This window comes from Cnephaeus nilssonii (assembly GCF_951640355.1).
Source record: "Cnephaeus nilssonii genome assembly, chromosome: 20".
Classification (NCBI taxonomy): domain Eukaryota; kingdom Metazoa; phylum Chordata; class Mammalia; order Chiroptera; family Vespertilionidae; genus Cnephaeus; species Cnephaeus nilssonii.
In genome coordinates, this window is record NC_137091.1 from 7052641 (window position 1) to 7075961 (window position 23321).

Consider the following 23321-nt stretch of genomic DNA (forward strand, 5'->3'; position numbering starts at 1 on the left):
TATGAACCAGGAGCTCAGGGTTCAATTCCCGGTCAGGGCACATGCCTGGGTTGTAGTCTCAATCCCCAGTGGGGGGGTGCGTACAAAAGGCAGCCGATCAATGATTCTCTCTCATCACTAATGTTTCTCTCTCTCTCTCCCTCTCTCCCTCTCTCCCTCTCTCCCTTCCTCTCTGAAATCAATAAAAATATTTCTTTTAATAAGGCTGGGCCTTTATGCTCCTACACTTATCAATCATTGGTGACAGGTTGCCTCAAGAGCCTCTATCAAGAAAAAGAAAATGGAACATTTTATATGCCATTTGGGACATTCAAACTCAGATTGAAAATCTGAGAGCAACATTCATAGTTTCAAATTTAAAATTACTCCTACCCTATGCCCTAGCCGGTTTGGCTCAGTGGATAGAGTGTTGGCCTGGGGACTGAAGGGTCCCGGGTTCCATTCTGGTCAAGGGCATATGCCCAGTTTTAGGCTCGATCCCCAGTAGGGAGCATGCAAGAGGCAGCTGATCAATGATTCTCATCATTGATGTTTCTATCTCTCTCTCCCTCTCCTTTCCTCTCTGAAATCAATAAAAAAATATTTAAAAACAAATAAGTAAAGTTACTCCTACCTATATTTTCCACCTATTTGAGATGAATTTGAAATAAACAAGCCAAGAGTATATCTAGTTAGGGCTAGTGATGGCACTTTCAAAACCCTTGGGTATGGATAAGCAAATAGACATTACCTAGGGCTGTCTGTGCCGTGGCAGAATGCTCAGCCCTCAATCAGTGTGGACCACTTTGTGTTTCTTACCTACATCACCAAAAGATAAAGCTCCCTTTCCTGTAACATATAATTCTCAATCACTGCCTCAATCGCCATATATCTTTAAAGGAAAGTAAATATCCAGTTCAGCCATGATTTACAGATTGTGTAAATTATTAGCTGGATGGTTGTGATATGCCATTCTGCTTGCAATGGGACATTCAAACTCAGATTGTGTCTTAATAGATCTATGCCTATAAAAAAAAGGGGGGGGAAGGGACACAACGTATGTCAGAAATGAGCAAAGAGAGATAAATTATCTACTAAAGCAAAATGCACCACCTCTCTGCTGGGCCCATTGTAAAACTCCTCAGAGGAACATGAAACAGATCTTCAATAATGCACAGTTATACCATGTTCATGGACAGCACAACTAAATATGGTGACGATGTCAGATCTCTCAGTAGCCCAGTGGGTTTTGTTAATGTTGCTGAACTTGATAAGCTGTTTCGAAAATGGACATGGGAATACAGAGGGCCAAGGGCAGCCTACACACTCTTGAAAAAGAACAAGAAGTTGCTGTCAGAGATGAAAATTTAAGATAAAATTACGATAATGAAGACAGTGTAGTGCCAGTGAAGAGAGGGACGGCCCAAAGACCTCAATGTGGAATGCAAATGTATAAGCTCATAGTATTTGGACGTAAATAACTTCATGACCCTGGGACAGGGAATGGCATTTTATTTAAGTCACAACACAACCGATAAAGGAAATTTTTGATGTATTGGAGTAATTTACACGGGTGTTCAACCTGTGAAGGAAATGTTGAATGATAACTTCACTGAGATACCACTAAACATCTGCCAGGAAGACAGGTGGTAGTAACGGCTGACAATAACCAAGTGTTGGTATGGAGGTGGAGCAAGAGGAGTCTTACCCACCCTCAGTGGGGCTTCATAAAGCAGCGATTGCTCTTCCTTCTGCTTGGTGAAGTTGACGCTCTGTACACTGTAATTCTACACCAACAGAAACCCTTGCACATGTACACTAGGGTACAAGTGTACCATCAACCCTTGGTATCGCGGGGGATTGGTGCTAACCTCCCCACCCCCAGATACCAAAACTTGTGGATGCTCAAGTCCCTTATATAAAACTAGTAGCCCTGTGCACGAATCCGTGCGCCAGTAGCTCTCTGCAGGACCTGGCCGCTCCGCACCCGCTGCCCAGAGGCTCTCTGCAGCCCAGTGGCCCTCCGCGGCCGGAGCGGGATGCTTGCCTGGTCGCCGCAATGAAGCAGCATTCCGCCAGGCTGCTCATGCTGCCCGCTCTCAGCGACCGCCCACCCTAGGATCGGGGGACTCCGGCGGGGCTGAGGGGACTGGGTGCTGCCATCTTGTGGCTATGGGCGCCACCATCTTTGTGATGGAGTGGTTAATTTGCATATTACCCTTTTATTAGATAGGCTAGTGTAGTATTTGCGTGCAACCTGCACACATCCACCTGTGTACCTTAAGTCATCTCTAGGTTACTTGTCAGACCTAAAACTACATAGACAGTTGTCATCCTGTGATGTGTAGGGAATGACCAGGAAAGGCTGTACGTGGGCAGTGTGGACCCAACCATCGTAGGCCCAACTACAGAGTGTAAGTCGGCAAAAACATAACATTTTCCCCAAGTATTTCCGATCCACGGTTGGTTGAATCTGAGGATGCCACACCTGTGGAGAGCCAACTGCAAACATTGCAGCAGCGTGCCTCACGGCCAGCAGCTAACGGCGCTGAAATGCCCGTCTCGGGGATTGTTACGCAGTGACACACTGTGCAGCCGTGACACGTAATGACATCCAGCTCCACAAAACGGCACCCGTTCATCTCATAAAGTTAAGCGAAAAGGCAAGACACGTAAGAATATATACAGCACAATACTACATATAAAGTTCAAAAATGGCGACAACGAGCCCAGCCGGTGTTGTTCGGGAGTTGAGCATCAACCCAGGCACCAGGAGGTCACAGTGTGATTCCCAGTCAGGGCACCTGCCCAGGTTGGGGGCTTGATCCCCAGTAGGGGGCGTGCAGGAGGCAGCCGATCAATGACTCTCTCCTATCATTGATTCTTCTATCTCTCTCCCTCTCCCTTCCTCTCTGAATCAATAAAAATAAAAATAAATAAAAAAAACAGGGACAACTAAACTACAGTAGCTACACACGTATTTTCACCTGTGTGGGAAGTGACCCACATAGTCAACCCACTTTGCATGGTTTTAACCATGCATTTATGGGTGGGAAGACCTTTGCACGTTAACATGATGGTTTCATGTTGCGTTGCACAATGAACCGGAATGCATTGCGGCTGCGAGTAAACAGGTGTAAGTGTCCAATAATCAACGGTGTGCACAGCCCGTTCTGGGGCCCCAGGAAGGACCGGTCGGACTGCGGGCGGGCAGGACTCTGAGGAGCCGCAAGGGCTAGACCCGTGCCAGGAAGAGCAGCAGGAGGCCCGGAGCCCGTCCCCGGGACGCTGGCAGGTAAGCGGGGAACAGACCGGGTGCTCCTGGGTGGTCTTCCGGGAAAAGACAACTGGATCCAGAACCCCCAACTGAGAGGCATGCGCACGCTCCCCTCTCGCCTCGGGAGCATATGGCCTCTCGGCAGGCTCGGCCACAGCCTGTGCTTCCCACGTCCCTGCAAACTCCTCCAGATGCTCCCCTCGCACAGTCCACACGGAAGACGGTGTCCTCCGGGGAGCCGCAGTGACCCCGCCAGCCCCTCCTCAGGGCTGCTCCCCAACCAACACCCTCCCCAGCCAACCCCCTCCCCAGCCAACCCCCTCCCCAGCCAACCCCCTCCCCAGCCAACCCCCTCCCCAGCCAACCCCTTCCCCAGTCAACCCCCTCCCCAGCCAACCCCCTCCCCAGCCAACCCCCTCCCCAGCCAACCCCCTCCCCAGCCAACCCCTTCCCCAGTCAACCCCCTCCCCAGCCAACCCCTTCCCCAGCCAACCCCCTCTCCAGCCAACCCCCTCCCCAGCCAACCCCTCCCCAGCCAACCCCTTCCCCAGTCAACCCCCTCCCCAGCCAACCCCTTCCCCAGTCAACACCCTCCCCAGCCAACCCTCTCCCCAGCCAACCCCCTCCCCAGCCAACCCCTTCCCCAGCCAACCCCCTCCCCAGCCAACCCCCTCCCCAGCCAACCCCCTCCCCAGCCAACCCCCTCCCCAGCCAACCCCTTCCCCAGCCAACCCCCTCCCCAGCCAACCCCTTCCCCAGCCAACCCCCTCCTGCGGGGGCTACTCCCCAGCCAGAGGAGAAGAGCCCACTGAGGTTCCATCACTGTGGCACCACCAGTAAGAGCTGCGAGGCTGAATGGAAACAGTGTGTGTGTGCTTGTTAAATGACTATGGCGGGGCTCAGTGGTTGAGTGACAACCTAGGAACCAGGAGGTCACAGTTTGATTCCCAGTCAGGGCACATGCCCGAGTTGCAGCCTCATCCCCAGTAGGGGGTGTGCAGGAGGCAGCCCATCCATGATTCTCTCTCATCACTGATGTTTCTCTCTCCCTCTCCCTTCCTCTCTGAAATAAACAAACATATATTTTTAAAAAACAAATTACTACGGTTGCTCTCATCTCTCCTGTTATAGCCTGAACTCGCTGCTACTGAGCCTTCCCCTGTAGAAACCTATGCCTCCGGCCTCCTCAATGGAGAGCAGACTCTGCTGCCTGTCCTTCCAGCAGGGGTCTCCCCGGCCAAAGCCCACCTCCAAGCACAACACTCCCCCAGCCTGACGCTCCCCTCCTCCCCCCTTTCCCTCTCCACTCACCACATCCCGCCCTTCCCCTCTGAGCCTGTCGCCCCCTCCACGGATGACATCACACACACCTCTCCCTCCCCTCGACGACTGTGCATGTAGAGCCTGCCATGTTGCAGAAGCGGAGACGGCGCCTTCCTGCCAAGTCCTGTGTCCACCCTCGTCTGCGCTCGGAGGTCTCCCGAGGGCACTTGACTGTGTTTGTGGAAGGGGCTCCTGAACGGCCCATTCACTGGTTGGCTCTTGCGTGCCATCTTGGTGTGACGGCGGGGGATGGGTGTGCGCCCACACATGCCCCTGTGATGCCTCCGGGGGCCCGGCCACGGGCTCGAGACCTTGGTGCTCACTGGGGTAGAGTATGTGCTCACTAGCAAACCCTGTGGACACTCACTCCTTTGCCTCTCGGAGGGGTAGAAGAGCGTTCTTGACAACCGGGGAGGTTTCTTTCAGGTGCCTGACATGGTCCCTAAGGACACCTGGTCGGACCAACACTGCTGGAGGTCCTACTGTGTGTCAGGTACAGGCACAGGTGTTGTTTATCGGGGCACGGATGCTCCCAGCAGCTATCATTGCTTCCGGAACGTGGCTAAACTCAGTAAGTGCGGAGCGCATGTGCGGGCCTCCCTGCTTGCAGCAACTTTATAGATTTTTTAAAAATATATTTGTATTGATTTCAGAGAGGAAGGGAGAGGGAGAAACATCAATGATGAGGGAATCACTGATGGGCTGCCTCCTGCACGCCCCCTACTGGGGGTTGAGCCAGCAACCAGGGCATGTGCCCTGACCAGGAATGGAGCCGTGACCTCCTGGGTCATAGGTCAATGCTCGCTGGCGGGCCAAGCAGCTTGGATGTGGATGGAGTGGGGGCAGAGGGATACAGGGGAAGAACAAATACACAAGCAGGTGATCACATTACTATGGAGCATATGCAACGGGGTCCTTCACACCCTGCACTACGCAGCGGCTTGCATTTGCAGATCTGGAGATTTTTGTCAGCGGAGTCAAGCGACCCAAGAGCCTGGCTCCGTGGCTCGGAGGGCAGGTCTGGGGACAGGGGTCCGGGTTCCCAGCCCTCCCTTCCGCCCTCCCTCGCCGCGTGGCTCTGGACAAAGCCCCTCTGGGCCCCCTGTTCCCCACCCTCTACGGCACCTACCGCGGCGCGTCGGAGGGTTAACGCTCAAACGCAAGTGCTTGGTGCGGTGCCTGGCAACCGAGGAGGCGGTCAGTCCGCGCTGGAGCGCGTTACCGCGGCTCAGGCCAACCCACCCGGCGCTCCAGGGCGGTCCCGCGTCCGGGCCCTGGGCCCCAGCAGGTGGGGAGCGGGGCTGGGCTGGGCCGCTTTGACCTTGAACTGAGGTCCCAGGAGGCCGAGGAGTTGGTGCCGCTCTCCCAGGGCGCCGGTCTCCTGCGGCGGCGGCGGTTCCGGCCCCTCCCGGGCGGGACGGCGACCCCTCGACCCCACCACCCCGAGACCCCGCCCATCGGCCCCCGCTCGGCGACCGCGGGTCGGAGGCGCCGCCCTCCAGGGGCGATTGGCCGCGAGGGCGAGGGGCGCGGGCGGGGCGGGGAGGGGCGGGACATGCGCGCGGGCGGCGGCCGGCACGCGGCGCTCGCGCTCCCCGCTTAAATGAGCCGGGCTCCCCGCGCCCTCCGCCACTGGAGTGGGGCCCGCTCGGGGGCAGTCCCTCGCGCCCGCGCCGCTCGGCTCCGGGCCGGTCGATGGGACGGGGCGCCGGGAGGCCGGAGGCGGCGCCCGTCGGGGGGCTGGGGCCGGCGGGGGGCGCGGGGATGGCGCGCCGCGGGACCTGAGCGCAGCCCGCGGGGAGGCCGCCTGGTGGCCGCGATGGGCTCGGAGCGGGGCCGCCTACCCGCCGGGCCGTGAGCGCCGCCGCCTCGCCGCCGCCCGGCCCCTCGCGCAGCCGGGCCGCCGGGAACATGGCCCTGAAGCAGCTCGGCTCGATCCTCAAAGGTAAGCGCGGGGGCTGCGGGGCACGGCGCCCCCTGCGGGCCGAGGCCGGGCTCCGTCCCTCCGGCGCCCGCGCGCCTTTGTCTGCGGGCGCCGCGCGGGGCTCCTGGTGCTCCCGGCCGGGGGACGGGGGACCCACGGCACCGAGCGGCGGGCATCGCTCGCTCCGCAAAGTTGTGGGGTTCGCGTCAGTGCGGCGCAGGCCGGGCTTCCCGGACCTGTCAAGACCCAGTCGGTGCACGCGAACGGGGACGGCCGGTCTCCACGACCCGCGGGGGGCGGACGGCCTGCGCGCCCGGCCGGGTCCCACCTGCAGCGGCCGGAGGCTGCGGCACCACTGCGGCCCCGCCACCCGCTCGGCCCCGCGCCGCCCGGACCTGGGCTCCGCCTGCCGCCGCGGCCGCGCTCCGCTGGGTCGGGGGCCGGAGCCCTGCGGCCGGCCGCTCCGCCTCCGGGCTGGGGGCGTTTCGATTCAGACGCGTGTACAGAGGTCGCCGAGACCCAGATACAAAGTTGCTGCTGAAACTCGCACCGAATAAACCCGATTTCCATTCCTCACGGAGACAGTCCGCCGGCGCAGGCTTCCCCTGATGAATAGCTCGGTATTTGCAACATTAGGAAATGTTCTCTCTCTCATCGGGGAAGGAGTGGAGAGTGGCATGTGTGCGTGTCCTGTAGCGCTTTCACAGTATCTTGGAATCTGTGCGGTGACTAACGGCGGGTGTTTTTCCTACTCCATACCCACTTTCCCTCCTTCGTTTTATTAGCACATGCAGTGTAACCTCGCGTTTAAGGCTCCATTGGACACGCATTCTGCCCCAGCTCTCCCCACACTCCCCGCCGAGGGTTCAGTCACTGAATGTGTACTCCGGTCTCCAGTGGCTACTCGGGTACCCGGGACCTGCTGGCCAGAGCCTATTGCTCAGTCACCCCACGAATGCCTAGCGGCTCCCTCGTTCTGTTAAAATTCCAGACGCTGGCATGAATCCCTCGTTTCTCCCATCCGTCCCTCCTCAGTCCCATCGCCGAGGCTCGGACATGAAGGTTGTGTTCTACTCGTTTCCAACGACAACGTGCGGAGCGGGGTTCCCGGGAGTGCTCGCCCCTCGGCGTCCCCTTCGCTCCCGGTCCGTCTCCTCGGGACAGTCCGTGCGGGGCCCCGGGAGCAGCCCCTGGATTTGTTGCACAGACTCGCCGCCGGCAGAACTTGCAGAGACCGGGCCGGAGAGGACAGGATCGGCCGGGCTCCCGGCGGGTGGAGGGAGGGGGCCGCCTGCGCCCCACGCGTGGGTGCGCACCGCCCCCTCTGGCCGGTGCGTGGCTCTGCTGCGCCTTTCAGGAAAGAATTCCGTGCGGATGGCGACCGGGAAAGCTCCAGTGAAAACAACGTAGTATCCGGCTCTCCTCCTCTTACCGTCACCCAACCCGCCCGGTTCCCCACGCCCGGCCTCGGTGGCGGTGGCTGCAGGCGCCCTGGCCCGAGAGCAGGCTATTTTGAGGTCTCCTACAGCTGATGCAGATAGCTGTCTGGGAAGATTCCGGAGATTTTAAAAAGTGGATTCTGAAAAGGGAGTCTGCTGACACTGAGAAGCGAGAGTACAATGTGTGTGCATCAGGTTACATGGCTATGCATCCGAGTAAGTGGGTGCACACTCGGTTACATGTGTGTACATTAGAATAGAATGTATGTGTAGAGATCGAAGAAGACTGATACAAAGTTGCTTCTGAAACCGGGACAGAATAAGCCCGAACAGACCACTGGGAAGGCGTCCCTTGTCCCTACACCTGATTTTTTAAACCCAAGTGCATGTGTTACCTGTGCAAAAATTGGTCTTTTAAGTTGAAAAGTTAAAAAGATTGGCATTTTTCCAGCACTGCCATTCATTCTATTAAAATGTGGAGCGCTGGAATGCGTTCCGTAGGCTTCCCCACCCGTCACTCCTCAGTTGCCAGCCATTGCTTGGAAATGAAGGTTTTGTTTTTCTCTTTCCAAAATACAACGTGCAGAATGTGAGAAAGTACCGTGTCGGTCTCCTGCGAGGGGGTTGCTCCAGCGCGCAGAGGTTCTTCCGGGAAACAGTGGGCGTTTGCATCCTTACAGGCATCGCCCACTCACAGCCTCGCTGGGAAGGCTGCTGTCCCTCTGAGTGGGCTTCTCGGTGGAAGGTCATGCCTGTAAGGTGCCACTGATGCCTTCCGTTCCGCGTTCAGCAGTGAGAACAAAAAGAGCAGCTCTGGGCTGTTTCAACCGTCCCCGGATTGTGACAGCTCAATGACTCGCTTGGAGCTGCGATCACTCCGGGCTCACAACGTTGGACTTACGTTGGTCAGAGTGAAGCATCCTCGTCGCGTGAGCTATCATAGCGGGATCATAGCTCACCCTCTCACAGTCCTCATTCATTCTGCACGCTGGCTGCAGAGTTCCATCAGCCTTCGTTATGTTTAAGTCTAAATTTGCGGTGTGGTGAAACGTAAGCATCCCTCTCGCACTATATTTGAAAAAATCTTATGTGAGACTGTGACAAATACCGACTCCTGTCCTTTAGTCTTAAGCCTCACATCTAAGAAAGCAAACAATACAGAAATAAGTACAGTCCTGAAAAGCTGTATCTTTCTCTTTAATTTATTGGGGTGACATTGTTTAATACAATTACATCGGTTTCAGGTGTACAGTCTGTCATGACATCATCAGTCTGTGTATTGTATTGTATGTTCCCTGCCCCAAGTCAAGTCTCCTTCCATCGCTCTTTATCCCCCTTTATTTTCTTTTCTTTTTTTAAATATATTTTATTGATTTTTTACAGAGAGGAAGGGAGAGGGATAGAGTTACAAACATCGATCAGCTGCCTGCCACACACTCCCCACTGGGGATGTGCCCGCAACCAAGGATGTACACACCCCTGACCGGAATCGAACCTGGGACCCTTGAGTTCTCAGGCCGACGCTCTGTCCACTGAGCCACACCAGTCAGGGCCCCTTTACTTTCTTTTCCCTCCCCCACCCCCTTTCCCTCTGCCGATCAGCACACTGTTGTCTGTCTATGAGTTTGTTTGTTTGCGGGGGGGGGGGGGGTGCTGTGCTTAATCCGTTCACCTTTTTCACCCAGCCCCACCCGGCTCTGACAGCTGTCAGTCTGTTCTCCGTACCTGTGAGTCTGTTTCGGTATTGTTTGTTAGCTCACTTTGTTCGTTAGATTCCACGTGAGTGAACTTGTCTTTCTCTGACTGGCTTACTTCACTCAGCATAATGCTCTCCAGGTCCATCCACGCTGTCACAAAGGGTAATAAGATGTCCTTTTTTATGGCTGAGTTGTATTCCTTCTGTAACTGTTCCACAGCTATGTTATCCCCTCACCTAGGGATGGGCACTGGGGCTGCCTCCAAACCTTGGCTGTTGTAAATAACGCTGCAGTGAGCACAGGGTGCATCTGTTCTTTCCAGTGAGCGTCGCGGATATCTTCGGGTGTATTCCCAGCAGTGGACTCACTGGGTCGCAGGCAGTTCCATTTTAATTTGTTGAGGAAACTCCATACTGCTTTCCGCCATGGCTGCACCAGTCTGCATCCCACCAGCAGTGTACGAGGGTTCCCTTTTCTCCACAGCCTCGCCAGCACTTGTTTGTTGATTTACTGATGATCGCCACTCCGACAGGTGAGAGGCGATACCTTATTGTGGTTTAAATTTTCATTTCTCTGGTGATTAGTCACGTTGAGCATCTTTTCCTATGTCTCTTGGCCCTCTGCAGGTCCTCTTTGGAGAACTGTCTATTCAGGCCCTTTGCCCATCTTTAATTGGGTTGTTTGGTTTGCTGGGGGTTTGGTGTTGAGCTGTGTAAGTTCTGTATCCATTTTGGATATTAACCCTTTATCAGATGTGTCATTGGCGAGTATTTCTCCCACTCAGCGGCTCGTCTTTTCATTTTGTTGATGGTTCCTTTGCTGTGCAAACGCTTTTTAGTTTGATGTAGTCCCGTTTGTTTACTCTTCCTTTTGTTTCCCTGGCCCGCGGAGCTGTATCAGAAATATATATATATATATATATTGCTACGATAAATTTTTTTTAATATATTTTATTGATTTTTTTTATAGAGAGGAAGGGAGAGGGATAGAGAGTTAGAAACATCGATCAGCTGCCCCCTGCACACTCCCCACTGGGGATGTGCCCGCAACCAAGGTACATGCCCTTGACCGGAATCAAACCCGGGACCCTTAGTCCGCAGGCCGATGCTCTGTCCACTGAGCCAAACCAGTTAGGGCCCTATGAGAAATTTTACTGCCTATATTTTCTTCTAGGATTTTTATGATTTCGAACCTAATACTTAAGTCTAATCTATTCTGAGTTTATTCTGGTGTCCAATTATCACAGCACCATTGATTGACCGGACCACCGTTACCCCATTGCGTGTTCTTGCCTCCTTTGTCGAGTATTGATTTGAGCGTGAGACATGGATTCATTTCTGGGCTCTCTGTTCTGCCCATCGATCTGCCGTTGTTATGCCCGCACCAGACCATTTGATGTCAGGTGGTGCGGTGCCTGCAGCCGGGTCCTTTTATCTCAAGGTGGCTTTGGCTCTTCGGGGTCTCCTGTGGCTCTTCGGGGTCTCCTGCGGCTCCAGGTGCACTCTGGGAGTATTTGTTCTAGTTCTGTGAAGCACACCCTTGGTGTCTTGATAGGAACGGCGTGGGCTCTATAGGTTGCTGTGGGCCGTATGGACATTGGATGGTGTCCAGTCTTCCTGCCCACGTACACAGTATATGCTTCCACTCAATTGTGTCTTCTTCAGTTTCTTGTTGTTTTTGTTTGGTTTGGCTTGTTTGTGTGTGTGTGTGTGTGTGTGTGTGTGTGTGTGTGCACTTTTTATACAACTGTAAATGGGATTGTTTTCTTAGTTTCCCTTTCTAATAGTTCAGTTTTGATGTATAAAAATGCAACTGAGCAGGCCGGTGTGGCTCAGTGGTTGAGTGTCCACCTGGTCAGGGCATATGCCCCAGGTACAGGCCCACCCCCAATAGGGGATGTGCAGGAGGCAGCCGATCAAAGATTCTCTCTCCTCATCGATGTTTCTCTCCCTCTCCCTCGCCCTCCCTCTCTCTGAAAATCAATTAAAACATATTTTTTAAAAGTTAATAAATAAAAGGCTCTTCATGACATGAAGTAATTCATTATTGTTGATTGAGTCTCAGACACGTTCAACATGGGGAGGAAAAAAAGAGCTTCATTTTCTCACACGTTAGCCTCCGTCCCACGGACTTGGCCTCACACAGCCATGGAACGTCTTGAGTTGGTTTCTGGGAGACTGCTGCCCCCTTCCTTCCATCTTTATTCTGAATGTTCCCTGCGGTCCAATCACCTCATTGAATGTTTGCCGGCGTGATTCATGGCAGAGCTCGCCTTAAAGCGTGTGAGCTCCTGGAGATGGACTACAGCGCAGACGGGAATAATTGGGGTCAGCAACATTGTTGTGTAAAAAAAAAGTATGTGTTCTTTTACTGCATCATAAATTAAAACATGCTTTCCATGCTGTGTGTCCTCAGGGCTCGGATACTTGAGTACACTGTCAATTCTCTTTGTGCTTGGTTGTCCTCAGTGCCAAGTAGTTCATCACATCCAACCCTTAACAATCCTGAGCCCCACAGAGCACAACTCCGGTCTTCACGGACACTCGCCACGGGACCGTCACATTGGGACAGAGTCTTGGGCCGATGCCCATGTGGAAATATGTGCGGTACCTTCACCGCGTGTATTTACGTAGGAAAACAAAATGGTAAAAAGTACTGGCCTACACAACAAATTGAAAGAAAAAAATTAAAAGGAATGTGAAGAAAAATCTTATCTTTAAACTTCTTGTGGGACCAAGATATGGACAGAGCTGTGTCCATCAACAGCAGATTCCCACCGGGCCAGTGTGGCTCAGTGGTTGAGCATCGACCTCTGATCCAGGAGGTGGCCGTTCAATCCCCGGTCAGGGCACACGCCCCGGTTTTGGGCTTTATCCCCAGTAGGGGGCGTGCAGGGGACAGTCGACCCATGATTATCTCTCATCATGGATGTTTCTATCCCTCCCTCTCTGAAATCAATAAAAATGTATTTAAGAAAATATTTTTATTTTTAAAAAAATTTATTGATTTCAGAGAGGAAGGGAGAGGGAGAGAAACATCCATGATGAGAGAGAATCATGGACTGGCTGCCTCCTGCACGCCCCACACGGGGATCAAGCCCACAACCCGGGCCTGTGCCCTGACCGGGAATTGAACGGCCACCTCCTGGTTCACAGGTCGATGCTCAACCATGGAGCCACGCCAACTAGGCTTAATAAAAACTATTTTTTAATTGTTAAATCGAGAGCAAATGTAAGGAACAGTGGTTTTGTTCCTCTTTCATCATCTGATCTTCCTTATACACTGAGCGGAGTGTAACGTGGGTCCGACTGTGTAACGCGTCTCCTCTGTCCCCCTGCAGTGTTGCTGATCACGGTGCTGGTGGTGGAGGGGATCGCCGTGGCCCAGAAGCCCCCAGGTAGGGTGCTCAGGGGACTGCTCCCACGTGCACATGGTGGGGGGCTCACCTGGAAGGATTGCAGCCCGTGGGCCGCTCCGTCCTCCCTCTGGGGTGTGCCCGTGATCGCGGGGCTGAGCCGCAGGCAGCCAGAGTCCATTGTCAGCGCCAAGCGTTGCCCCGAGGAGCCGTACACACGGGCGTCCCCAGCAGCCTGGCTCGCTCTGGATCTGGCCCGAACGTTACATGGGGCTCACGCTTTATCACTAAGCGGAAATCAGCGTCCATTTCCCCACGGGAGACACATTTCCGTCCGTGTCTCACTCGGAGCCCCGGGGCCCGGGCTGCTGCGTCCCCGGAGGTGAGCCATGTGGCTTCCGAACCAGGCTTTCCCGCAGAGTTGAGTCCGTTTCTTCTGTCGCCCGGCTTCGTTTGTTTCCATCCACGTTGCTCCTGCGCGGGACAAAACCCCCGGGGGGCTGGCCCGCTGGGTCGGGAAGCCCCTTGCCCTGCCCACCCCGTCCCGCCGCTCCATGGGTCCTTGTGCCACCTCCCGCCTGTCCCTGAATGACAGCTTTCTGCTGCTTCTTCGACGGGCCAGCGTTAGGGACCAGGGGATGGCTTCCCACGTGGGCAGTGGGGATCAGCTCTCCCGGCCCCTCCCCGCCGCCCCTGGCTGGGTACCTGTACCTTTACCTCCCAGCTGAACCCCCTTTTCCCACAGTCACGCCCTCATTCTGGCAACGACCGTGCTCAGACTTACATTAGGCTGGTCAGTGAGCATTTTCAACGTGAAAATTCCACCTTCCGTTTCGGAAATTCTTCCCGCCCTCTCTCTTTCCCTGGCCTCCTCGCCGAGCAGGGGTGGGGAACAGGGGTGGGGAACGTGCGGCCTGCAGGTCGCTGGAGGCCCAAGAAATCCTTTGGTCTGGCTCTGCCTGCAGGGCCTTAGGTTGATCATGCCTTAGGGCCCGCAAATGAGGCTATAAATACACCCTCCCCCGCCCCCACCCGCCCCCACCCCGCCCCAGGGCTCGCTGCTGCCCAGGCCGGGGCGGGGGTGGTGCTGCCTGGAAAGGCATGGCTGTGGGTAGTGGTGGGGAGGGAGTGAGGGGCCGCCCTATTGCTGGGACTGCTGCTCTGACCTCTGTTCTCGTCAGATGGACAGAACATTGGGGTCAAGCACGTGGCTGGCACCCAGTGCGGCATTTGGGTCCGAACCAGCAATGGAGGCCACTTTGCTTCACCGAGTTACCCGGACCCGTACCCGCCCAACAAGGAGTGCATCTACGTTCTGGAAGGTATTTGCTCAATTTCTATCTTTTTATTCAGTGCCTTTTTACTTTCCTTTTGTTTTTAATCCTCATCTGAGGATTTTTTCCATTGATTGATTGATTGATTTTTAAAAAAATTTTTTTTAATATATTTTTATTGATTTCAGAGAGGAAGGGAGAGGGAGAGAGAGAAACATCAATGATGAGAGAGAATCCTGGATCGGCTGCCTCCTGCATGCCACACATTGGGGATTGAGCCCGCAACCCGGGCATGTGCTCTTGACTGGAATTGAACCCGGGACCCTTCCGTCCACAGGCCGACGCTCTATCCGCTGAGCCACATCAGCCAGGGCCTTTTTACTTTCCTGGTAAAACTAAATCCATTGGTTAAAATGCCCTGTTTAAACCAACTTGAACAAAATTCAGCACGTATTTGAGCTGAACTCTAGTGACGTCTACGTGTTTCTGAATACGGAACACATTCCCGAGGCAACAGTTGCAATGCCCTAGGCGTTTGAATCCCCTAAGACGTCACAATGCACCTCGCTGCCCCATTGGCTGAGAAATCCCTCCGAGGGGGACCGCACTCACTCACCAGGCTTTGTGCCGGTCCGTGCCCTCGGTCCCCCTGGCCCCTCACCGCCTGTTTCTGTTCCTGCTGCGTTGTAGGCATGAACCAAACGTTGGCTTCTCGGCTCTCGTTGTGCTGTGACTGATTTTAGTCAGCGGAGAACATCTCACTCATTTCCTACGCAGCGTAAACAAACACTTGCTATGAATTTTGTGAGCAACGTTCTTTCGACCCTCGGCAGCGGAGGGTCACCGCCCCGGCCCTGACTGCTCTCTCTCCTTCCAGCTGCGCCACGTCAGAGGATCGAGCTGACCTTCGACGAACACTTCTACATCGAGCCCTCGTTCGAATGTCGCTTTGACCACCTGGAGGTTCGCGACGGGCCCTTCGGCTTCTCTCCGCTCATCGACCGGTTCTGCGGCGTGAAGAGCCCTCCGCTGATCCGATCCACGGGGCGCTTCATGTGGATCAAGTTTAGTTCCGACGAAGAACTCGAAGGAATGGGATTCCGAGCCAAGTACTCATTTATCCCAGGTAATGAGACGGGCCTCCCCCCGAGGAGGCCGCCCCTGCCGCGGGCCCCGTCGGCTGGAACCGAGCTCACTCAGTCGGGTTGACACTTGAACTGCGGAGCCCTGTCCGCTGCGAGCGTGCACCAGCCCCGAGGGGAACGCGAGGACACAGGTTATCCTCTGCCTGCAAAGAGCCACTGAGGGGCACGGTGACAGCACGCGGGGCAGCGAGTGTGCGGCCTCGTGCTGCCATTCAGGTTTTCACGCAGAAATCTGTTACTTGAAAAAAATTAAGCCCAACCCGTGTGGCTCTGGTTGAGTGTCACAAAGCTGCAGTTCAACTCCCGGTCAGGGCACGTGCCTGGGTTGCAGGCTCCATCCCCAGTGGGGGGGGATGCAGGAGGCAGCCGAACCATGATTCTCTCTCATCATTGATGCTTCTATCTCTCTCTCCCTCTCCCTTCCTCTCTGAAATCAATAAAAATATATATTTTTTAAATCTATACGTTAATAACTTAAAAACATTGATGCTATCAGTGAATATGCACATAAATAACTGGTCTCTAGTCCACACCAGGAAGCTTTCTCTCGCACTGTTACTAGGTGTAGCATCTGTTACTAAATGTAGCAGCCATTACTAAATGTAGCAGCCGTTATTAAATGTAGCAGCTATTACTAAATGTAGCAGCTATTACTAAATGTAGCACCTGTTACTAAATGTAGCGTCTGTTACTAAATGTAGCATCCGTTACTAAATGTAGCGTCTGTTACTAAATGTAGCATCTATTGCTAAATGTAGCATCTGTTACTGTAGCATCTGTTACTAAATATAGAGTCTGTTACTAAATGTAGCGTCTGTTACTAAATGTAGCGTCCGCCATAGTAGGTGACTCTACACTGTCTCAGAATGCCACTGACGCTCTCCTCTTTTCCGTTGCAGATCCAGACTTTACTTACCTCGGAGGTATTTTAAACCCCATCCCAGGTTTAGTATGCTACCTCTTTTTCCTCCTGGTGCTTCTGACCGGCCTTTGTTCCCGTTGAACATGCTCCTCTCTCCCTTCCAGACTGCCAGTTCGAGCTCTCGGGGGCCGACGGTATCGTGCGGTCCAGCCAGGTGGAGCAGGCGGAGAAGACGAAGCCCGGCCAGGCGGTGGACTGCATCTGGACCATCAGAGCCACCCCGAGGGCCAAGGTACCGCTGTGGCGAGGCAGCCGGGGAACGTGTAAGGGCGAATCCTGTAATGTCCTATTTAGGTTTGTGCAAGTACTTACTGATTATATAAACCGGCGTTACAGCTTTATTTTGGTTCCCTTATGAGGTGCCAGCTAAGACCTCAGCATTGTTGGTGTTAAATAAGCTACAGTGTCAATTTCAGGAATAGCACACAAATGCAGTAAGATTCTTATTTTATGAGTCTTAAAATCTGTGGATTCCTAATTCAAGAGTGCAGGTATTGATCCGGTGGCTCAGGTGGTTGGAGCGTCATCCCGTACACCAAAAGGTTGGGGGGTCCGTTCTCAGTCAGGGCACACACCTAAGTTACTAGTTGGATCCCCAGTTGGGGTGCGTATGGGAGGCAACCGATCGATGTTTCTCTCTCACATCCATGTGTGTGTTTTTTCTCTCTCCCTCCCTTCCTCTCTCTCTCTCTCTCTCTAAAATCAATTAAAACATCCTCAGGTGAGGATTTTAAAAAAAAAAATTTAAGTTTTGTGAGGGAAAATGGCTCACAAGTAGTCAAAGTGTCCTGTCAAAGGTCTCAGGGTTGGTCAATGCCAAACGCCAACGCAGCAAACCTCAGTCCCCGGTTCTCGCCCCCATCCCCCCGGCTAGTCACAGACTTTTCCCGGAAAGTTGTGCAGGGAAGGCGGTTTTCAGTAACTGACAGATGGAGGTTGGTGGCTAACTACTCCTGCTTTTCGCTTCTAGGAGTTTCAACAGTTAAACTTACATTTAATGTGTATTTATGTTAAAAGAGAAAAGAGAGAGCGAGGCATCGACTTCTTGTTCCACTTACCACCCCCTCACGGGTAGAGTCCTGTCTGTGCCCTGACCGGGGATCGAGCCCTCCGCCTTGGCGATGTCAGGGCGATGCTCGAAGCACCGAGCCACCCGGCGGGGCGCACAGACCTTGTGAAAGCCGCGTGTCCCTTTGTGTGACCGTCACAGATCTACCTGCGGTTCCTGGATTACCAGATGGAGCACTCCAACGAGTGCAAGAGGAACTTCGTCGCCGTCTACGACGGGAGCAGTGCTATCGAGAACCTCAAGGCCAAGTTCTGCAGCACGGTGGCCAATGACGTGATGCTCAAGACGGGAGTGGGGGTGATCCGCATGTGGGCGGACGAGGGCAGCCGGCTCAGCAGGTTCCGGATGCTCTTCACCTCCTTCTTGGAGCGTAAGTGAACGGCCCCTATCGAGTGAGGTCGTTGACATAATTTTCATTCATTCACAAGACAGTCCTTGAGCATCTCTTTTTTCTTTTTTTCCTAAATATATTTGTATTGATTTCAGAGAGGAAGGGACAGGGAGGGAGAGAAACACCAATGGTGAGAGAGAATCATGGATCTGCTGCTTCCTGCACACCCCCTACTGGGGATGGAGCCTACAACCCGGGCATGTGCCCTGACCAGGAATCGAACCGTGACCTCCTGGTTCATAGGTCGCCGCTCAACCCCTGAGCCACGCGGCTGGGCATTGAACGTCTCCTTTTGACGAAGACGGCAACTCACAGGATGTAGACATGACTGGGTCTTAGTCCCTCTTCTCAAGGAGCGGACTGCCGTGGGTGAAACAGCCTTGTTGGTGCATGAGGTGCTACCGCCCGAGGAAGCAGTAAGCACACGGCCGGGAGAGCAGAGAGGGGAGACTCCTCCCGAGATTTTCAAAATTAAAAATAAGGATCAGGCCCGGCCGGCGTGGCTCAGTGGTTGAGCATCAACCTATGAACCAGGAGGTCAGGGCACATGCCCGGGTTGCGGGCTCCATCCCCAATGTGAGGCGTGCAGGAGGCAGCCCATCCATGATTCTCTCTCATTGATGTTTCTCTCTCTCCCCCTCCCCCTTCCTCTCTGACATCAATACAAATAGATTTACATTTTTAAAATGCTGCAGAAACCCGGATCCCTGTCTCGGAGCTCCACCCCTGTGAGGGAGGGAGGGCACCCCTGTGCACCGAGCATTGTATTCCGCGGTACCTTCCCCAATCACGGTTCCCTTCCTTTGTTTTCATTTGGGGAGCAAGAGGAATAGGACCCTTGTTCCCGCCTCGCCTCCCTGTCCCGCCTGGCTCAGTGGTTGAGCATCCACCGATGAACCAGGAGGTCACGGTTCGATTCCCTGTCAGGGCTCATGCCTGGGTGGCGGGCTCCATCCCCAGTGTGTGGCATGCCAGAGGCAGCCGATCCATGATTCTCTCTCATCATTGCTGGTTCTGTTTCTCCCTCCATCCCGACCAGAGGGCCAAGCTGTGAATGTTTTCCTCTCTGAGGACTAACAGGTCTCTTGGAGGCGCCGCAAATACCCTCTAGCTCCGTGATCTCAGCGCTGCTCAGGTTTCCGCCTGAGCGTCATGGCCGGGGCGTCCACCCGGGGGCGGCCTTCCTCCTCCTTCCTTCCCCACTTCGTTGTCAGTTCTCTCTGCGGGAGAGCTGTTCTTATCCCTCCTGCCTTCCTCCGCTGCTGATCCAGGGTGCACCCAGGGCTGTGTATTTTTATCCCACTAATGTACCTATGAGACATGTTGTAAAGCACGTTATTCTTTAATACGTTATAGTCGCACAGAGTCCCCGCGCTGGCCGACGGGGCTCCTTGCCACACGCCGCTTGTTGTTTAAGCTCTTCCTTCCTTTTCCCGCGGGATGAACCAGGCGCAGCCCCTTATGTCACAGCAAAAAGCCTGGCTCGGTGGTTGAGCATCCACCGATGAACCAGGAGGTCACGGTTCGATTCCCTGTCAGGGCTCATGCCTGGGTGGCGGGCTCCATCCCCAGTGTGTGGCTACCTACCCAGAGGCAGCCGATCCCTGATTCTCTCTCATCATTGCTGGTTCTGTTTCTCCCTTCATCTCTGAAATCAATAAAAATACAAATGTTTTTAAAAACCACTAACACCCTGCCCTTCGTACCCACCGGAGTCCATCGTTCAGTCCCGGGAAAGGCAAGGGCTTTCGAGCTGCTCCCCGCGCCCCGGTAATCGTGTCCTCGCGGCGGCGGTGTTCTGCACATGTCTGCGGGGAGCCCGACTGTCGGACACGCTCTTCCAGCTGCTGGCGTCAGTCCCCGCCCTCCTTGCCGCGGCTGTGGAAGGCGCCGTGATGGGCTCGGGTTCAGCTGTGACTGTTTGTATTCCGGGTACCTTCCCCAATCGCGGTTCCCTTCCTTTGTTTTCACTTGGGGAGCAAGAGGAATAGGACCCTGGTTCCCGCCTCGCCTCCCTGTCCCGCCCGCCCCGCCCCATCCGGCAGCCTCCCCTCCCACTCTCTGGAGCTGTGTTCTAGTTCTTCTCTATCTACACTAACGGTTTCTCCACTCGAACCGATCTCATAGGGAAGCAGGCGAAGGGCCTCTTCCGGCGAAATCCTTACCCTGACCACAGCTGCGCACTCCGCAGGCTGCTGCCCGCGCGGCGCCATGTCCCAGGTCAGCGCTCGCCCACCGACGGGGAGGGCGCCCGCTCCACAACACGGCGTGTGGGGGCGAAGCATCCCATAAGCCTGTGTAAAACCAAAGTTCCAGCCCGGCCATGCTCAGTGGTTAGAGCCTCGGCCCACAGACCGAAGTGTCACAGGTCGATTCCAGGTCAAGGGCACGTACCTCGATGGCAGGTTCCCCAGCTCCAGTAGAGGCAGGTGCGGGAGGCAGCCAGTCGATGTGTCTCTCTCACATCAGTGTCTCTCTCTCTCTCTCTCTCTCTCTCTCTCTCTCTCTCTCTCTCCCGCCTCCCTCCCTCCTTTCCACTCTCTCTGGAAATCAATGCAAAAAATATCCTCAGGTGAGGATTAGATTAAAAAACAAAAAAGGTTCTGGTTTGAAGGCTCCTGGTAAGCGCAGCGGAGAGCTCCGGCCGGCGCGTGCCGTGCTGCGGTTACTCGGGCGGTTAAACTGGCGCCTCCGTCCTCCTCGGGCCGCCCTGGGTCTGCGTGAGTGAGCCGAGTCCAGGAGAGGGTATATTCAGGGCCCAGTTCTGCTCGGAGACTCCCTTCCTACCCGCCCACCGGAGATGGCAGCCGAGACCGGAATAGCCCAGCTCGGGCAAGTGCCGCCATAGCACGGCTGTCAGACCGTGCCCCGGCTGCCCCCGAGTCCCGCTGCGCCTGTTGAGAACGGCTGTGGGTTTAGGCAAGGAGCTTCTAGGACTGGAAGTGTGAACGCGGGGAGATAGTTTTGTCAGAATAAAGCCGTAATGTGATTTCCAGTGACCTACAGCCTGCAGGCCCCTGCGGGCTCGGTTGAGAGACAGAGCCGTCTTTCAGCATCGTGGCCACAGCTCATCGAAAGTGGGGCTGAGCCCTGGCCAGTGTGGCTCAGTGGATAGAGTGTTGGCCGGCAGACTGAAGGGCCCAGCCAAGGGCATGTACCTCGGTTGTAGGCTCAGACCCTGGCCCTGGTCAGGGTGTGTGCAGGAGGCAGTCAATTGCTGATGTCTCATTGATGTTTCTCTCCCTTCCTTGTTTTAAAATTCAATAAAAACATAGTCTTTAAAAAAGAAACAAAGAAAAAACAGTTTGGCCCTAGCCGGTTTGGTTCAGCGGATAGAGCGTTGGCCTGCGGACCCAGGGGTCCCAGGTTCGATTCCAGTCAAGGTCATGTACCTCGGTTGCAAGCTCCTCCCCAGCCTGGGCCCGCCCCAGTCAGGGCGCATGCAAGAGGCAACCAATCACTGTGTTTCTCATCGATGTTGCTCTCTGTCTTCCACTCTCTAAAAATCAATGGAAAAATACCCTTGGGTGAGGATTAACACAAAATAAAATAAAGTTTGCACGTGGTCAACGGAAGCGCTGGCCTCCGTCTTCCCGGCTGTGTGGTACAGTGGGTATTCCTGGGAAGGCGCCCGCGGTAACAGCGACTTCCTGGCAGCAAGTGCAGGTACGTGGGGATGAGCTCACACTCTCTGTACTTTGCCTTCTTAGCAACAACGTTTCCTTTCTCCCCACAGCTCCCTGCACGGGCAGCACCTTCTTCTGCCACAGCAACATGTGCATCAATAACTCGCTGGTCTGTAATGGCGTTCAGAACTGTGCGTACCCATGGGACGAGAATCACTGCAAAGGTGAGTCCGTGGGCGAAGGCCCACTTTCCCCGGGAGAAGAGTGGCCATCGCCATTCATTAAATACTAGATGCCCGATGCACAAAGATTCCTGCAAGAATGGGCCTTCCTTCCCCTGGCTGCCGGCACCGCCTGTGCTCCGGCTAGAGCCACCTTTTGGCCTTCGCTCTGGCCCGGAGCTGCCTTTCTGCCTTCCCACGCTGCCCAGAGGCCCAGAGTGGCTGGGGTGGTGCAGAATGCCTGCATTCCCAGCCAATCAGCGCCTGTGTATGCAAATTAACCCGCCATCTTTGTTGGGTTAATTTACATATTCCTGATTGGCTGGTGGGCGTTGTGGAGGTATGGTCAATTTGGATCTTTCTCTTTTATTAGTGTAGATGTGTTTATTGCTTTTTAGAGAGAGGAGGGGAGAGAGAAAGAGAGATTGATCAGCTGCCTCCTGCACTGGGGATGGAGCCCACAACCCGGGCATGTGCCCTGACCGGGAATGGAACCGTGACCTCCTGGTTCCTGGGTCCACACTCACCCCCTGAGCCACGCGGTGGTGCCCGGGCCCCTTCCTGGCTGAAGGCCGCACGTCTCTCCCGCAGAGAGGAAGCGGGCCGGCCTCTTCGAGCAGGTCACAAGGACCCACGGCACCATCATCGGTGTGGCGTCGGGCGTGGTGCTGGTCCTGCTGGTGGTGTCGGTGCTGGTGCAAGTGAAGCAGCCGCGGAAGAAGGTGCTGGCGTGCAAGGCCGCCTTCCACAAGCCCGGCTTCCAGGACGCCTTCGACCCGCCGCACTACGAGCTCTTCTCGCTGCGGGACAAGGAGCTGGCTGCGGACCTGGGCGACCTGGGCGACGAGCTGGACGGCTACCGGCCGCTGCGCCGCGCCTCCTCCGCCTCGCGCTGCGTGCACGAGCACCACTGCGGGGCGCAGGCCAAGCCGGGCCGGGCCCCCCTGGCGGCCGCCGCGGAGCTGCCCTTCCGCCACGACTTCGCGCCGCCGCAGCCCATGAAGACCTTCAACAGCACCTTCCCCCGGAGCAGCTACACCTTCCAGCCGGCGCGCGAGGGCCCCGAGCCGGCGCGGGAGGACCGCGTGATGGAGGAGATCCCCTGCGAGATCTACGTGCGCAGCCGTGACGACTCGGCCCAGGCATCCATCTCCATCGACTTCTAACCCCCTGCCCGCCACCGGACCCCCCTCGCCAGGGACCCCCCTCGCCAGGGACCCTCCTCGCCAGGGACCCCCTCAGCCAGGGACCCCCCTCGGCCAGGGACCCTCCTCGGCCAGGGACCTCCCTCGCCAGGGACCCCCCTCGGCCAGGGACCTCCCTCGCCAGGGACCCCCTCGGCCAGGGACCCCCCTTGGCCAGGGACCCTCCTCGCCAGGGACACCCTCAGCCAGGGACCCCCCTCACCAAGGACGTGGGAATGCAGTCCCCAGCGCCTCTACGTCTCCAACCCTCTCTTCCTCTCCAAGCGACCAAGATTTGCACCTCCCGGCCACCTGTCCTAACGGTGACTTTTTTAAAATATATTTTTATTGATCTCAGAGAGGAAGGGAAAGGGAGAGAGAGAAGCATCAAGGACGAGAAAGAATCCCCCCACTGGGGATCGAGCTAGCAACCCCGGCGTGTGCCCTGACCGGGAATCCAACCGCGACCTCCTGGTTTCGGGGGTGGACGCTCAA

The 23321-nt window shown here is 55.4% G+C and overlaps 1 protein-coding gene across 2 annotated transcripts; it reads left to right on the forward strand.

Annotated features, from left to right (window-relative positions):
* The first annotated feature begins 6338 nt into the window (after positions 1–6338).
* NETO2 (neuropilin and tolloid like 2) lies at positions 6339–23038 on the forward strand. Of its 2 annotated transcripts, none has more exons than XM_079800247.1 (9): positions 6339–6524; positions 12980–13036; positions 14176–14316; positions 15146–15394; positions 16313–16357; positions 16440–16567; positions 17546–17774; positions 21532–21645; positions 22234–23038. In XM_079800247.1, exons 1-9 carry the CDS (start codon positions 6491–6493, stop codon positions 22806–22808), a joined length of 1572 nt encoding a protein of 523 aa, XP_079656373.1. In that variant the 5' UTR covers positions 6339–6490; the 3' UTR covers positions 22809–23038. The 2 variants fall into 2 exon arrangements, with proteins under 2 accessions (XP_079656373.1, XP_079656374.1); XM_079800248.1 differs by having other exon boundaries at positions 16313–16336.
* Positions 23039–23321: the final 283 nt, after the last annotated feature.